The following is a 17390-nucleotide window of genomic DNA, read 5'->3' as shown; positions in this document are numbered from 1 at the left end:
ACTCTATGCAAAAAGTGATGAAACAGTAGAACATTTTAGTAATTCCAATTGGAGTAGATTCACAAGTCTGTCAAGTGTTGTGTCAAAGTTTCAGCATTTAGTTCCAAGGTGTTTGAACGTGCTGAATTAATTTAAGGCATAGCCCGCAATGCTGGCAGATTGACGTTCCATGCTTAATTGTGAGTTTTGGGCATGAAGATGACGTCCTTTGCAGTTGGACCTTTCTATAAAGTTGAAAAGGATGGCCTAAGATTTAAAACAAGACCTTTGGGCCTAATTTGGAGCTGGATTGGTCCATAAACATGGGAATTGTCTTACTAAGCAAATTGCCTAGTTACGTTAGGATTGTGATTTTTAAGTTATCCTTTTGTTATATTGCTTCCTAGTTTTTAGAAGACCTTATTTAGGTAGGATTATGAATAAGGGGTTATTTCTAAGCTCCCAGCCAACCACTAGGGTTCTCCGCGCACTACTATGATGAACTCAGCTTAGAGAGCTTTTGATGATTCAAGTGTACTTTTACAAGGTTTTTTTTTTTATCCATGCTTCTAATAATATTTTGCTTTTTAGTCATGATTATATGTAACTAATTTCCTTTTGTTAAGACTAGACTACGAGCCTTAACATAAATATGTAGTCTTTTATCAATTTATTTATGAAATTTTGCATGTTTGCTTTGAATTATTAATCATCGTGTTCAAACTATCTATATATCTTAATGCTTGATCACCATTAGGATATTTAGACAAGTAATTTAATGCAATTTCTGTTAAAGCATCACCCTAAAATTGAGGAGGTCTTCTTGGGATTGATAATTATAGTTTCACTTAAGGTGAATGTCACGCTTATAAGGGTTGGCATGGTTTTTCAAAAGGTTTTCACAAAACTTAATGAGTTTTGCATATTTATATTTGATCTGAACATCACAAAAATATTGTATGCTAGATATACATTTTTGCTTGGACATCACGAAGAGAATATATATTAGGAAAACATATCCTTGTGAAGTCTAGACTTTTAGGTTTGGCTTTCCTTGTCAATAATGTAATAATGTACCACACATTCTCAAATTAGTCTTAGAACATACTTTGCACTAAGGGCTGCCATTGTTGGAAATATGCACTCGATGGTTTCACTTCTCACATTAAAGGTTTGTTCATGCATATGCATTTCATACTTTTATTTCTAGTTTATTCTACCTAGTGATTCTGTCTCGTCAAAACTTATCGCTACTTTCCAGTTTGATGGGCACACACTTTAAGACAACCCATATATGTTGACTAACAGTTTTTTCCTGAGTGTGGTTTTCTCACCTTCATCTGAAACTATTGCTTTGGCTTTTGACACGTGTCTCCTGTTCCCTTTATCTGAAATATCTATGCATCTCTTTAAAAGGGCAGCTAGGGTTCTTTTGGTTTTTAGGACTGAGATTGGAAAATTTTAGAGCTTTCTTTTTCTTCTCCACTTCAAATCCCTAGGAGCATCAAGCATATTTTCTGGGGTAATATTCTTCTTTGAATATTTATAAATCTATCTTTGAAAATGCTTGCTTGAATCATCTTATAGGCTCATTTGTTTTGGCTAGGAAGTTTACATTTTATGAAAAGAGTGCTTTTAGCTTTGAGTTACCTCTTGTGTTTTTCATTAAAACCCTAGCTACAAAACCATGTTCATGCACCAATCACCCAATCATTGCATATTAGGATAGCATTGTCTTCATGGTTTTGTTTTAATTTGGTGGTCAAGTACTTCAAGTTTCAAATCTTTAAACTGGCCCCATTTTCGGATTCATGTCATTTTCTTCCTTCTATTGTTTGACTGAAGAAACAGATTAATCATGTCACGCCCCGACCCTCGAATAAAAACTATTCACAAGCTAGGGTGTGAGCCATATCTTAGCTATAGAAATAAATTCTACAACCAAGATATGGTGGAAAAATTAAAATAAAAGTGATTAATAACTGCAACACAATAATTCACATCACAAAATCTTACATGATAAAACTTGAGTTCACCACATATAATTTACTGAATACACAGCGGAATAACTATAATGCACAAATTAATTCACAACAAAAAGTACCAACAAAATAATAATTAAATTGTAACAATTCTTTCAAATGCATGAAATATATGCACACGAGATGGATGAATATACTCACTCCCTACTAATCCCGCTAACACATACCTAAGGCATCCAAGCCTGCACGTCTCATACCATGCTTATACCACTTGGCTCCGAATACCTTAGAATATGATTTAACTCCCGTTCATCCCTTAAACCCAATTTTTGTAATTAAATTCTCAATTTCCACTTTATTATACAGGCACTTCCCCCAACCTCCAATTGGATATTCAAACCCTTCCCTTGACGCCTGACATATACAAGACTTCATTATTTTATAACCAATCAGTTGTATACTCAAGCCCTTACCCCGACGCCTAATGTATACAAGGTTCATTATTTTATATTCAAGGCAAACTTCAGCTCTTGAATATCCTCATAACTCAAACACAACTTAACTCTTTTTCTTACTTTATAAGAATGCTTATGTAAATGCCATGTAACAAGGATATCAATAATCACATGCTCTAGAACATCTGTAACACTAATCAAGTTGTTAGTAACCATAGTAATATAATCATAACATTAACAAAAAAGTAATAATCAACATAAATGATAAACAAATACGTTACCATTTCCTTAGTTTTTTTTTATTGTTTCAATTTCATTTCCTCCCTCTTGTTCTCTTTCTTCCTTCGCCACTTCACCTTCCTCTTCTTTAATATAGCTGAAATTCTACATATGAAATAGGAGTTGGATTGCTTAAAAACTTCCTTGAAAGTGAGTGAAAGAAATTAGAGATGTTGGCCATGCAAAGAGGTTGGCAAAGAAGGTTAGCTCAACTGAACATCAGCTGTTTGAACTGTGGTACAAGTTAGCACATAGATTAGATTGTCGTGATTTTTGGATATGTTATAGAGGAGATGATAAGGAACAATTTTGTGAAGGAAGTGTTTCGATCGGAGATACAAAAAATGGGGTTTTGGTACTCATAACATGGCTATCCAATTTTCTGCTGGAATAGAGACTGAATTGGTGTTTCAAACATATTGGATGGTCGCACTGTTGGATTTTCCTGAAATTTGGATATATCATGGTAGAGAGATAGACAAACAACTCTCATGAGAAAGTAATATGATATAATGTATGGATGTTGGTGTTTTGGTCTGTTAAATAGGCAGGACGAATTTCTAGTTTTTTGGATATCTTTCTTTTGATAGATGAAAATGACGGTGAGTTTGGTGGAGAGATTTGTTGGGTAAGGTCTCATGTATTTTTCTGGGATTTGTCTCACACTTTTTGTACATAATTCTCAAGGGTTATAAATGGAGATTTTCGATGGTTTGGTGGAAGTGCTTCTCATGGAAATGATCTCAAAATGTAAGTGCATAAACAACACAAGATTTAAGTGGTTCGCCAAATCGACTACATCCACTAGAATTTGCTTTCATTGTATTTTACTATATATGAAGGATTTACAAATACAAGGAAAGATAGCTTAATGCCTTAACAATATGTAAATGAAAGATAAGAGGTAATATGAAAGGGAGAATGGCTTTCTTTTTGGAGTGGTTTTTTCTTCCTTTTTTTTCTTCTTCTTCCTCTCTCTTTTCTCCATGTCATTCATTGGTTCTTGCTCCTTCCTTTATAAAGATTGCATGACATCTTCATTCCCATCTAATTTGAGGAGAAAGCTTCCAAGTGTGCCAATAGAAAGAAACCAAGTATTGTGCTAATCATTACCATGAAATGTGTTCCAATAACAAGGCAACAAGTGTTGTCCTAATCATTAAGAATGATATGTGTTCCAATGGAAAAACAACAAGTGTTAAGTTAATGAATATCATGCAAGATGGATGCAAGCATCAAAGGCCACGTAAAGATTTATCTCAAGGTAAGTTCGATAGAGTTGCATTGTAGTGAGAATATTGCCAAAATGATTAAGATTCCTATAGATTGATGAGTAAACACGTCTAATACCTCAAAGTGTTGCCACCTACATGCGAATAGACTAACATACACATGTTATGGATTCCACCTCTTCACCCTAATTATTAGCTTCTATTAATTACCAACTTCCACCTCATTCTTTGGAGAAAAATCAAGCTAACTCTACTAGAAAATTTCCACCTCTCGGAGCTTAACTCTCCAACCCTTTTACACTTCACTAATTAAAGATAAAAAAAAGGCTTTCAAGGGTAACTTACTTGCTATTGGCAAGAAAAGGGTAAGTAGAAATGCCAACAAATCAAACTTGCATATATACATATAAGATACATAGTTACTGGACAAAGTTACAAAATTATGATGAGGAAGGAACTGAATTGTTCTGACTAAGATAACTTATAGTGAACCAAGTTTGATTCGTAGATTTGCGTCTGATTAACTAACGAATCTGTACTTAGTTGACTGGTGAGCTTGACTAGTCAATTCAGGATACTTTAAATCATAATTGCTTTGTCATTGCTAATTGCATAATGAACTGATATGCAAATGTATTCAAGTTTAGGAATTGTTGTTGTGAAACTAATATGGGCAGACTCTAATTAGTTGAACATACTGGTCAATTAGATTTTATTCTTGCAACTGCACTTTGTATCACTGGCCAACTTGTAACTAGTTGACTAGCTCATCTGAATAGTCTATTGTGCAAAGTTTTATTTGCAAGATATTCCACCAAGTACCAAATTACAAACCTTCAAACTTGCATGTGTAATTCACAAGTAATTGGTAGATCTACATAGGATTGTTAATGGCGACGGCTAAACCCTAATGCATTTTACATTTGATTTTCCAAAACTATTTTATGTTCTCTTTGTTGCGAAGTTTTCATTAAAATCAATTTCAATTATTTTATGTCTTTTTATTTTAATTTGCAATTTCAAATCTTGTCCAAAAACTTGTTTTAAATACAAATTATTCATATCAATCCATGTAGAGAACACCCTTACTTGAACTGTTTATACTATAATTATCTTGTTCTCTTACTTGTTTTTTTAAGTGTTTTCATCCCTATTCTTACAGGTGGTAAAAATCCTATCAATTGTTGTTGTCGATGTCGTGGCATAGGGTGGTGGTGTGGCAACGGTCTTAGTAGCAATGGTGACGTCGATTAGGGGCCACGACAATGTCTCAGCAATCACGTCTCGTGGTAAAAGAGGATCCAATCCTCGAATGTAAGGGACAACATGGGCCACGGTTGATGGTGGTGCACCAAATTGAGCGATGGTTGCGAAGATGTCACAACACATCACAGTTTGTAAGGATTAGCTGTTGTTCTTGCTCGTAGTTCTCCATGTGCTCACCATGGTTCGAAGGGTTCGAAGAACAATGAACGAAGAAGGGTGAAGAAAAGTTTTTGGATAAACTTCCTTCGCTCAGATATCCTGATGAAAACATCAATTTGTAGATGCCAATTTTCGCCAAGGATAGATTGACAAAAATCACACTTGCAAAACAATCACTATTAGGTTGGCTAATTGACAAATATCCACGAAAAGTGATGACGGTGTCTGCTAAAGGGCCTTTGATGCCTAAGTCAGAAATAGTTTGAGAGAAACTGAACTTCAGAGAGTTCGAACTAGTTTCTAGTTTTCCTTCATAATCTTGTAGTAGGAGGTAAAGTTTCCCTTCTTTGTTTGCTTGTTGTCACTATATTGGTAGTTTGCTTATTATTTATGCATTTTTCGTATTGTTGTTTACTTTTTGGGAGTTGATATTGGCATTCTTCAGTGAAATTTAGTATTCTTCGGATAAAATTTTATCTTATCCTTTTACACAAGAAGAATAGAGAATGACCCAATACCCGTACTTTTTATACAAGAACTTTGGTGGTAGTGAGTAGTCGCCGAGCTGCCTCATACTATAACAATTTCCTCATATATGTTTATTAGAGAAATAATACACTTTACATAAACAAAGTAAATCAAAATAGTAGTTGATAGAAAAATGTGAATGATTAGTTGATCATCTCTTTCTTGCAATATCTGTGCAGAGCACACAAAATCTTAAAGCAATAGTCACCTAATGTTACAGATTTCGACCCAAAAAGAATTTTATGAGTGAGTGACAGCAGAAATGTCAGAAACGTAAGGATCAATTCATGAAGAGCATAATAACTTTTAATCATAAAGTTTATACAACTGAATTCTTTTCATCAGATCATGTATTTGTCAACGAGTCTTTTTAGGCATCTGGAGTGCTTTCTGAAGTAACAACTCCAGCTTCTGTTTCGGTTGAGGCATATTGCGGATTCTGAGAATCTAAAACCAACATAACAATACATACATTCCCATGAGCACATTTGACACATAAATATAACAGCAGTAGTGTATGGAGATATTTTAATTAAGTGCAAGCCCTCATATTAATATATAAGAAGTATATACACATGCAAACACAATTTATCTAACCCACGAGTAATAGTCGATTAGCAGTCTGACAACATAACCTGATCAAGCCTAAGTAAAAAGATCATGGCAATTGCTTACTTTATAACCTAAAACTAAACCCTAAATTGGGTTGGTGTTAATTAGAAAAATTGTACAATGTATGTCAGTATATATATTAGCTAGAATGGTCCATAATTTCACCACGACATGTCATGGGTGTCTTACAAAATGAGACAGCGTCCGACAGAAAATTTGTGCTTATATATGTAGGGTTTTAAAGAGTGGGGTTATGACACTTAACAACTCTATGGCCAGCAATTTATATATAGGATTATTTTGAACATCGAAGAGAAAAGTCACTTAGTACTACGATCTAGTAGTATTTTTCTTAACTGATAAGTGAGAGTTCTTATGTTCGAATTTCATATGACGAGTTCGATACTAATTTATTCCACCATCCTCCGTCCCCTTGATATTAATATTTATGTATAAAAAAAATATACTGAAAATGTTTGATTAAATTATTAATATATAAATGAAAAACATTTAGAATGTTGTTATTTAAACTCCAAATATGACGTACTGCACTTCTTTAGCATGGGTTGGGTTAGGTTGGGTTTTTGGAGGGGGGTGGAGAGAGAGAGAGAGAATAAAACCTAAAAAATAGCATTTAGCACAAGGTTGGGTTTGGTCTTATATACAAACTGTTTAGTGTTTTATGAATTTAGAGTGCATATATGATTTTTTGGAGTTTCAAGTACCAAAAAAATCTCTCAAAATTTTGAATATACTGTTAAAGTCTAATGTTTTTTTAGTGACCCAAACTTTTGCGTGCTATGTAGGCGAAAACTAAACAATATATTGGCACAATAGTAGGTGGGGAAATGTTTATTTGTATACTTACAAACACTAAATGACCGACTCTTTTTCCTAACTAATCATGCAAGTGGTTTTTTCCTTTCTTTCATTCTCTCCTTCCTTCAAATATTTTCTCACCCTGACTTTGGTTCTTGAAAGTTTTTACCTATTTTTTACGTATATCATTTTAATTTAGTGAAACTATTATGCTTTAGCCAAAAACGGCACATACAAAGAAATCAAATCTTTTTTTTTTTCCAGGTGAAGACAATGCTTCGAAAAAGTTATACAGTAACTTCCCCATGAGCTACCAAAAACTCAGAAACCGCCTTTAACATATATATAATTGTATATACTTGTAATGATTTTATTTTGTAATTGGTATTGGTACTCCAAAAATCTCATTCTACACTCCAAACTTTCTATATTTGGAAAGAAAAACACTTGTGAGAAGTGTAGAATGAGATTTTTAGAGTGCTAATAACACTTCCCTTTTTTTTTTTCTTTGTAAAATTAACCTAGCTTCCCCTCCTATCACCACGTCTTAATTTCCTTGAGTCATGATTAATTGGCAGTATCTAACATGCCTGGGCATCTCTAAACGACCACTTGAGTACATATCTTGAGAATAATGAACCATGATTCTGAGGCTGAAGCCACATGCAGTCACTGTTAGTTTACATGTACACTCTGCTATGCTTCTCTGTCGTGACTTTCCAATATTTGACCCTTCTGCGTCTGGTCATCACACAAGCCATGCAGCAGCCAGCTCACTCACATGGGTTGCCCTTCCCCTCTTTGCCCCACTAGGTCCTCTCCCATGTTAATCAAATCCCTAGGGAACCTATACAAAACTTCCTATGCATATGTATGTAGTTTTTGGGATTAGCTAACGGGGAGCTTCAATAGCTATTGACTCAGACTTTGCATCTGCTAAATTCAATAATAGGAAAGTAGCTATCGACAACGTTTTTATAGTACAAATGATAATTTATACTAATCTATACTAAGGAAAGGGAGAGAGTTCAAACTCGGAATGCAGTGAATTGAAAAGAAATATCCTAACTATAAGACAATCTATCACTTATTTTATCACCAAGGTTATAATAATTATTTTCAATTATATAATTTAAGATTATATCTTCACTTCACATGCAATATCAAAAAATTAAAAAAATAAATAAAACGAGAGAAACTAGTTAATTACCAGGTAAAGGAGAGGTAAAATTAGGAGGATTATGCCTTGAGGTGGGGGGTGGTTGCAGGAGTGGAGGATTAGGATAGGAGCTGGAGAACGAGGGTTCCATGTTGTGCGTAGGATAGTAGAGATACGAAGGGCCGGGCATACGATGCGCCTGGGGTGTAGAAAATGTTCCCCTTGGACTTGGAGATTGAAAAGAATAGCCATGATAGTAATATGGAGTGCCCATTGGTGAAGATGGTGATGATCCATACACTTGAGGGTAGTACTGAGGTTGTTGATGCACTTGTGGGTTGTACATAGCCTGCTGCAATATTATTGCAACCATTCAACAATGTGATCAAATTTTTGGATATGGAAAGAGAGAGAGAGAGAGAGAGACTCACTTGGTGGTACCCATAATCTGCAGGAGTGTAGGTTGGGTAGCTGCAAATCAACAATTTTCAATGAGATTGATGGGTTAGGATGAGCAGAAACTTGCTTAGAATGAGACTGCCAATAGGGTGCCCATATACCAGAAACCCTCCTGTTTTTTTCTACATTGAAAGTTTCACACTCTAAACTTAACTTGCTTTTGCCCATCGCCCTGTTCATATACCACAAATCCTTCTTTCTAATTGTATGCACATGTGTTCTTAAATATGATTGTTACATATAATTCGAAAATGACACAATCTACTAACAAGAAATAATAAGTTGAATTCAAGCGGATCAGAACTAACCTACATACAATCTCTAATTTATTTTTGCTAGTGAAGTGAATCTATATCAACAGATTTTTGGTTTGTGGTACTTCTATATATCTTAAAATTGGAAAAAAATTGTCAACCATTTTGCAGTTGGCAAAATTTCTTTTGATACTAAAGATATTAGGAAAGGATATACAAACTCAAGACTTTAGATACAAAACACATACACTTAACCGCATAAGTTAATGAACTTTGTAAAATCGTTTTTTCTTTTTAATAAAAAAACTATACAAAGTTCGAAAACACAAAGACTTAGGAAGCATCACCAACCCTAAAGTTGACTGATCAAGACAAAGATTGACAACGTTGAACAAATCAAAATATATACCTATATCTATAAGCATTAAGCAATATCATACGTGTCATCACCCCCAAATATCTCTCCATTAATCTTTGCAAATTTTACTTGCTATAGAATATAAGTTCATAAGAAAAAAAATACATAACAGCAAAGAGGTTGTATCTAAATTTGTGCACTAAAGTAATCGACTGAGGACCACCATGATTACGACATTGCACAACTCTTTTCTCTTATCCTTCTTTTTCCATCTAAAAGTCAAACATAAATTGTTTGAATACTTTGCAGAAGATTCAACAACAAAAGAATTGCACAAATAATACAATTACATTTTCAATAATAATTTCTGAATTTGTAATTCAATTAAGTCATTTTTCCTTACCCTCGAAGTTTCGGAATCAATTTTTTCTTTCACAATATCACTTGTGGATAATTTTGATCAATATCAATAATGTACCATAAACTATATGCACGTTGATGATGCATGCATTGAAACAAAATTAAGTAGGTTATAGGGTTGAAGGGTTGTCGTTATGCACCTTTAAGTTTGTATGATTTATATATTGGCTATTTACAGGTTGATACCAACTGTAGCCAGGTAATATTTAATCTTACATTAAAATAAAAAAATAATAAAACAGACAACCACGTCTATCTAGCTACTCACTTTTTTAATTCAATGCATGGACCATTTCTCTTTTAACCACAATCCCAAAAAAAAAAAAAAATGCAACACAAATTACCTGTACGATGGATATATTATAGGAGCCGATGGCGGTAGTGGTGGCGGTAATGGGGGCACTCCGCCGTAGGACTGTGCAGCCTGGGGTGCATTTCCCTGGTATGGAGTGGCGCCTTGGTTTCTTCCTGTATGAACCACATAAAAATGTACCTCCAAATTAAGTATTTTATCAATTATCGAGCAAAAAAATATTACTTGTCATTGATCACTCTGTTTTCGCAGAGCAATAATCAAGGAGACGAGAATCGAACACATGAGCTCAAATTCAGGGTCAAAATGCGCAATGTACCTCTCGGGGGAGAAGGTCGTGGTCGTCCCAATGAAGCAATGTTACAATTTGCTCTTCTTCCGTCGATGACAGGGTTTGGATTAGCGCAAGCCCTCCTTGCCGATTCAGGATCACGAAATGTCACCTAGTCATATAATCGTTAAAACCGAAATTCAGAAACAAGACAAAAAGAAAGAACACGCAGCGATCTTCGAACACAATACATACGTATCAACATTAGACTTACAAATCCGTAGCCTTTAGATTTTCCAGTATTTTTGTCGGCAATAATAACAGCTTCAAGAATCTCCCCAAACTGCTCAAAATATCTGCGCATTTCATCAGTTGGTGTCTCCCAAGCTAGCCCTCCGACAAACACTTTTGTAAACGTTGTGTCCCCGAACTGCGATCGATAATGTGGATGCGCCATGGCATCTACAGCTTCATATGATGATTTCTTAATTTGTTTTTGCAGCTGCATGAACTCATATAGTCGAAGAATCTTGATAAGAAGAGCACTCTAAATTTCTTCCACCTCAAATTTTTGTTGACCTTCTTTGCTCTTTGCTTCCTCTGCTAGCTCTATATGTGTCTCCATCTACAAATAATTATTCCATATTTCCTATTTTTACAGGAAGAAAATCATTGGATACACATGGAAAATTAAAAGGGTTTTAGATTGGTTTAAAATGTTAGTTGTTGTTGGTTGTATTGCTGTCAAATATTTGATGGGTAGTTTGAAATGGAGAAGTTGGTTGATTGAGAGAGAGAGAGAGAGAGAGAGAGAGAATCCGACAGCTGCAAACTCTGATTTGCTGGCTATGTATTAGGAGGGGGAGGGAAGGAGGGAGGGTATGGCTTTGTATTACCGAATGACAGCTCTGCGTGACAAATGCACTTTCGAGTGTGTCCTCCCTGTCTCTGCATTAATAAACCCTCCCACCCTGCAATCACATTATAATCCCACTACTCCAATTTTTTTTCCCTCTAATTTACTTCTTCTTTGTGTTCTTCTGCACGTTGGGTTTTTTAGCTCTTGATAATCTTAATTATTTGTCACTTAGCAATGTAATTTAGGGCAGGTTTACTTATCATGTATGATAATGAGAATGAATGCGTATGATTCTCAATTATGGGTTAAATAAAGAATGTTTACGGCATGTTTACTTATGAAATGTATTTATGTGAATTCCATCAATTTTGGGTATGGAATACAGGAATAATGAAAGTATCTCTTGAGCATAGCGGAGTTGTTTATCCAATACCCGATCTTTCACATCCACATTCCTTTTAGTCCCTCATTCTCTCATATTCTCATACCATGTAAGTAAACATGTCCTTAGTGATGTGTTTTCTTCTTTACTTGTAAGTAATAGGTCTTTAGTTCAATTCTTGTCAATAGCGAGTTTGAACAAAATTATTTTGGCAGATATAGTGTGTGGCTTAGTCCAAGTCTTTTACCTTTTCTATAAATATATCGTTTATATTTAAAAAAAATCGTAATTATTGGCCGAAAGAAATTAATTAGCCCAATGTAGGCCGAAAAAACATATATAAAGTGTTGTGACCTGTAATTAGTTTGCTTCTTTTGTTTGCATAATTCATACAAGGCGTAGGTATGAGATGAGATGCCCTCAACATCTGTACCCATTATGGGTCAGCTAGCAAGGCCATTAGACCATTTGATCATCTTCGAGTTGCCACTTTGTATCGACAAATGATTCAGTGGATGTATTATATATTGTACTATTTGTTGTATGATTACAAGTTACAAGTAATTAAATTCGTTCACTAAATGATGTATTAGGACTGAATTAACGTGTGTCAATAGCTAATAAAGGTTTATACTTTAGAGTGTAGGGTTTTTAATTTTCTTGTCATATATGGAGGGTTTTAGGTTTTGACTAATTTCATTTTTTTGTAACTCAGCTAATCATAGTTATTTAGTTTAAATTACAAACATATTAGGAACTGATCAATTTTAATCTTAATAATTTATTAAGAACTGATCAATCTTAAATTTTTAAAGTTTTTGCAAATTAATCTTAATCTTGTAATAATTTAAGAAACAAAAATTAAAACGAATCAAACATTGTCGTGTCATTTTATGGACAAATGTTTTACACTTCATTAGTTCCACTTCATTAGTTCTTTCGATCTCTTTATTTATTTATTTTAATTTGTTTAAGCAATGGACCACAATTCTTGGTATGTGGAAAATTGACAATTCGTTTTCTCCAGAAGATCACCAATGTTATTTTACTCTGCACATGTTATTCTGCTTCATGTTACATTAGCTGGTTTATGGTCAAAATAACAGCTAATTTTAGTTTTAGAAATCTTAAGATTGACCAACTGCTTCTAAATGCTAATCAAATATTCCCACATGACTCCATGTTCTTAACTGTCTAATCATAAGCTGTTTAAAGCCAACTTCCAAACAAGAAAAAGAACTGAAAACAAACAGTTGCTAGGATTACATAACCAATGGCTTCAGATAAAAAATCATGTGCATTGCGATGGGCGGCAGCCAAGGAAAATCAAAATCTAGGTGTTTATAATTATATATGACCATCTGCATCGAATAATTCCCAATCCCTGGTCAATAATCATTAATTAAATAAAAGGTTCAAGCTCTTAATTAAATTAGTATATGCAAATGGAAGACCATTATCTTGACCACAAGCTAATGATCATGCGAGCCATAAAGTCTCTTTTGAAGGATTCTTGGACATTACAACTCGGGATTACATGATCCTGATTTCCACGTCGTAAAGCTTCGATTAATTAGTTCACTATGAGGTATGCAGATATGTTATCTTATGAATTAAGTTTACATTGTCACACTATGATTCTAAACCATACATTCAGATTGAAGTCAATATAACCGTTCTTGGGAAAAAATATGTAATCAATCGTTTAGAACCATAATTGAAAAAGTAACTTGTGACAAACAAAAAGCAACTTATGTATTAGTGAGCAGAGAGGTTCCAAGTTAAACTTGTAAAGATTGCATCAATTTTCATTTTTTAAACTTTAAATAAGATTTTACAAAAGCTTAGGACAACGATTGTATGGTAGATAGGATAATGTTCTCTTGCCATACAATGAAATTGAACAAAATATCGATTTAAGAATTAACCTAATTAGTAGCCCAAATTCATAATTTTAAATACAAATATTTTATGTTGCGAAGCAATCTAACAATGGACAAATTGTTCTTTTGTCAGATTGTTTGGCAACATAAGATGTTTTTATTGTCCGAGTATGAGTTTGGACTAGCAAATATAGCAGCCATGTACTCATTGCAGATTATGAATTGGGTTGATTCTTGATGAATATGATCCAAATTTACAGTTTTACAATATAAACAGTAATTATAAATATATGTCAAAACTATGTCCAATTTCGACAAAGAAGTACCAACACACCAAGAGTAAGTGATCATGATAACATTATAAGTAAATGTAAGGGATTTATACTCGAGTTGGTTAAAAATATTTATTCTCAAGGTCCCGAGTTTAAGTTTTCCCTTCTCTAATATCTCTCGTACAAAATGAACTCTATTAAGTGAATAACTATACATGTATATCACGTAAAAGACAGCATTATGTCTGCAAAAGACTTTTTGATGGAGAGGATCAAAGAGCACAGAGCAACACACGCACGCACAATAAGCGAGAGAGAGAGAGGCAGAAGGAGTCATAATCTAGTTTGTTGCCAGCGTTAGGGACGAGGAGACAGCTATGAGCAGAACCTCAAGTTTTCATGAATAGAACTCTACAAGTCCGTGAACTGGCAATATATATATATATATATATATGCCAGTCCTCTCCACGTGGGATCCTATCATTCTTTCCCAACAATGAGCTGGATTTCCATCCTCTCTCTCTCTAGATCTCTCTCTCTCATAATATTTTTGGGTGACCGGCCCTCGTCGCCTGCACGAATCAATGGCTATATAAAGCTGCACTGCACTCTCACTCACTGTGGTCGAGTACCTTAGTTTCTGATTTGCACAAACCCTAATTTGCATTTTTCAGCAGAAAGTAAAAGAGAAACAGAATTGTCCGTTTCTATGAGTACTCCTCCTCATTCCTCAGAGACTCCCACTAATGCCAGACATGCACTCATGTTTCATGTAGATATTTCCTATATATACCACAAAAGGAAGACCCTCTTTCTTAGTACTGAGGCTTCCTTCATGTTCATGACATGATTCAAAAGCTGAATTCTTTGTGCCTTTGACTTTTTCTTTCTTTTTCCCTTTTTAACGGTCGATCTTTTGCTAGCTCATCTTCTCATTATTTGATTGATGACCCTACACCTAATTAGGGTTTGCAAAGTTCTTTTACCTAAAGATCACTGGTTTTTCTCCAACACGTTTCCACACAAAAAGTGCAGTGCACTTGTTTACATCATTAGAGTTGTGCATCGCTCCCTAACACGACACTACACCACACCTTTAAGCACCGACGCTACTACTTTAAGTACTAATATTCCACTTTGCATTTAGTGCAAACACATATGGAAGAAAAATTCATAAAGATAATTTCTAGCAGATAATTTCTAGCCAGAAGGGTGGAAACTTGGGTTTCTGGAACCCGAGCAAAATGTTACATAGTTGACTAGGGGTGGATTCAGTTTTATTTGGTTCCGTATTTTGTCAAAGCTGAAAAATCTAACCGAAATCAATGTTCAGTTTGATTCGATTCTCTTCACGGTGTTCTTGTTCGGTTTGTTCTCGATTCATTTTTTCAGCTCGATTCAATTTTGGGTTGGATCTTCTTTTTTTAATGAAACCTGAAAATTGGAAGAAAGAAAAACTAAAATCTGAAAATTCTAATTCATGAAGTTTCGATGCAATGAAATTCACATTTTTACATTTCAACAGATTCTACCGTTTTCAATATTTTATCTTCACTTAAAAAACAAAATTTCAATATTTTCATTCATTCGATGGAGGAGAGAGAGATATTTTAGTAAAAGAGTGAATTGAAGAGTCTCTAGATTTAGAAAGTGAAATGAAGGTTTCAAATTTGAAGACTGAGTCTATCAACTATGTTGGACCAAAAATATCCTCCGTGTCACTTTAAAATTAGCAAAAAGTAACAAAATCTAGAGAGTGAATGTGAAATCCAGGAATCGGATTTCACTGTTATAATCTACATACTTATATTATTGAGATTTTATATTATTTCTCTAGAATTTATTTTAATTTGTTTGAATTTAGATTTTAATTAAACTAGTTACAAAGTTTGAAGTTTGGAAATTAATTATTTAAAATCCGTAGACCTTTCAAGGTCACAATTTATATTTTTGAATAGATCTCGAAACTACAAACGCATAGGCGAAAGCCTTTTGCAAGTCCAGATTATAACGGTATAGCTACGGACGTTTGAAGTTGTGTTACTAAACTATAGATTTTAGAAATTATTTAAACTCCCACTTTGAGGGAAAAAGCCCAGTGAGGTGTGTTTTTGTGGCCAATTAGAAGTAAAGGTTGGAGGGAGGACCAATCAAAAACAAGAAAGGAAGGGGCAACCAATCAGAAAGGAAAAAGGAGGGGAGAGGAGACCCGAAATGGGTCATTTTTGACCAGCGAACCCCCATTTTTGACCCGGCCTTATCTCCTTCATCTGACTTCCGTTTTGGGTGATCTTGGTGTCCATGGAAAGCTCTTGATGAGTCCTATTTCTAAGTAGTGTTAGATTTCCATTTTTCTTTTCCATTTTTAAAGGTCAAAGCCACAAAGTGCCGAGGGTTTTCCGGCGAGTTTTCTCATTTTACAGTGATTCCGACAATGATTACCATCCATCACCACCACCAATAGACTCCCCTCAACCCCTGAAGCAAGGCCCAAGCATTGGATGTGGCATCGGAGTTCGTTTTGGCTATGAATCGAGGAACACCCATTTCTAAGGTTTTCGGCGGGTTTGGATGAAATTGAGACACTTCTCGGCCGAATTGGACTTGGCCACAAGTATGAAAATTGCTCCCCTCACTGAGATCAACTTGCTTGTAAAATTTGATAATTTTGGAGTTAGTTGAATTTTTCGACAAGTTGAGACGGCCGGCCACCGTGTACGGCGGTGGACCAACTATGTCTTTCTAAGTCCAATTAGATGCCCTGATTTTATATTTGATATCCGAATGATGTGATTTGATTAATTGAACCTAGTTTCATTATGATACATCACTTGATCATTATACGAATCGATGATCCGACCGTTGGATTGTCTCCAAACTTTAATGCATTATAGCACATAATATTTGAGGACATTAGAAATTGACGGATTGAGAATCCGACTTACGGATTTTTCCGAATTGAATTTCTAAGTTTGTAAAGCTAATTGTTGACCGTCACCTAATTCTAGAAATTGGCAGAGATCCAGCCGTCGAATCTCGATGAAAATTTATTATGTTGTTCTATGAGTATAATGTGGACCTTATGAAGTTACAGATCTGAAATATGATGTGCAGATCTTCCTGATTAAATTACTAGGGTTTGGACCCCACCGTTGATCGGAAGTTGACTTTTGGTCAATAGGCATTGAACCATTTAAATTACTAAAATTAGTATTACTAGAGACTCAGTGAGGCTTTGCGGACTTGTCTTGGTGAGTGACTTCAATATATGTGATATGGTTATTACCCTGTTTTCTTATATTAGTATCCTTTGTGGATATAACTTGGTTTTATAAATGTGTTTTCTGTTAAAATGTGATTCTTTTATAATTGGCCATCGATCTATTTTTATTAAATGTGAATTGAGTCATGGATTGGTAATATTGGTGAAAAAGTGATTTGAATTGCAT

General features: G+C 34.6%; 1 protein-coding gene across 2 annotated transcripts; it reads right to left on the bottom strand.

The window, feature by feature from the left end:
• Positions 1 to 6014: 6014 nt before the first annotated feature.
• LOC103961940 (RNA-binding protein 38) lies at positions 6015 to 11361 on the bottom strand. Of its 2 annotated transcripts, none has more exons than XM_009374598.3 (6): positions 10820 to 11361; positions 10594 to 10717; positions 10306 to 10429; positions 8902 to 8941; positions 8522 to 8819; positions 6015 to 6327 (listed from the first exon to the last, which is right to left on the bottom strand). In XM_009374598.3, exons 1-6 carry the CDS (start codon positions 11051 to 11053, stop codon positions 6251 to 6253), a joined length of 897 nt encoding a protein of 298 aa, XP_009372873.1. In that variant the 5' UTR covers positions 11054 to 11361; the 3' UTR covers positions 6015 to 6250. The 2 variants fall into 2 exon arrangements, with proteins under 2 accessions (XP_009372873.1, XP_009372866.1); XM_009374591.3 differs by having other exon boundaries at positions 8522 to 8822; positions 10820 to 11359.
• Between the last annotated feature and the right edge of the window lie 6029 nt (positions 11362 to 17390).

The sequence above is a fragment of a genome, unplaced genomic scaffold, assembly GCF_019419815.1.
Source record: "Pyrus x bretschneideri cultivar Hongxiangsu unplaced genomic scaffold, Pyrus_bretschneideri_v1 Contig2, whole genome shotgun sequence".
Classification (NCBI taxonomy): Eukaryota; Viridiplantae; Streptophyta; class Magnoliopsida; order Rosales; family Rosaceae; genus Pyrus; species Pyrus x bretschneideri.
Note: the sequence above shows the minus strand (reverse complement) of the source record. Positions and strands in the feature narration are given on the sequence as shown.

Excerpts from the sequence above, each read along its gene's own strand:
- LOC103961940 (XM_009374591.3), bottom strand. The coding sequence starts at position 11,053 with ATGCAGCTGCAAAAACAAATTAAGAAATCATCATATGAAGCTGTAGAT. Across the intron at positions 10,718-10,819 it reads AATCTAAAGGCTACGGATTT|GTGACATTTCGTGATCCTGA; the intron begins GTAAGTCTAATG and ends TTATATGACTAG. Across the intron at positions 6,328-8,521 it reads TTTTACCTCTCCTTTACCTG|ATTCTCAGAATCCGCAATAT; the intron begins GTAATTAACTAG and ends TGTTGGTTTTAG.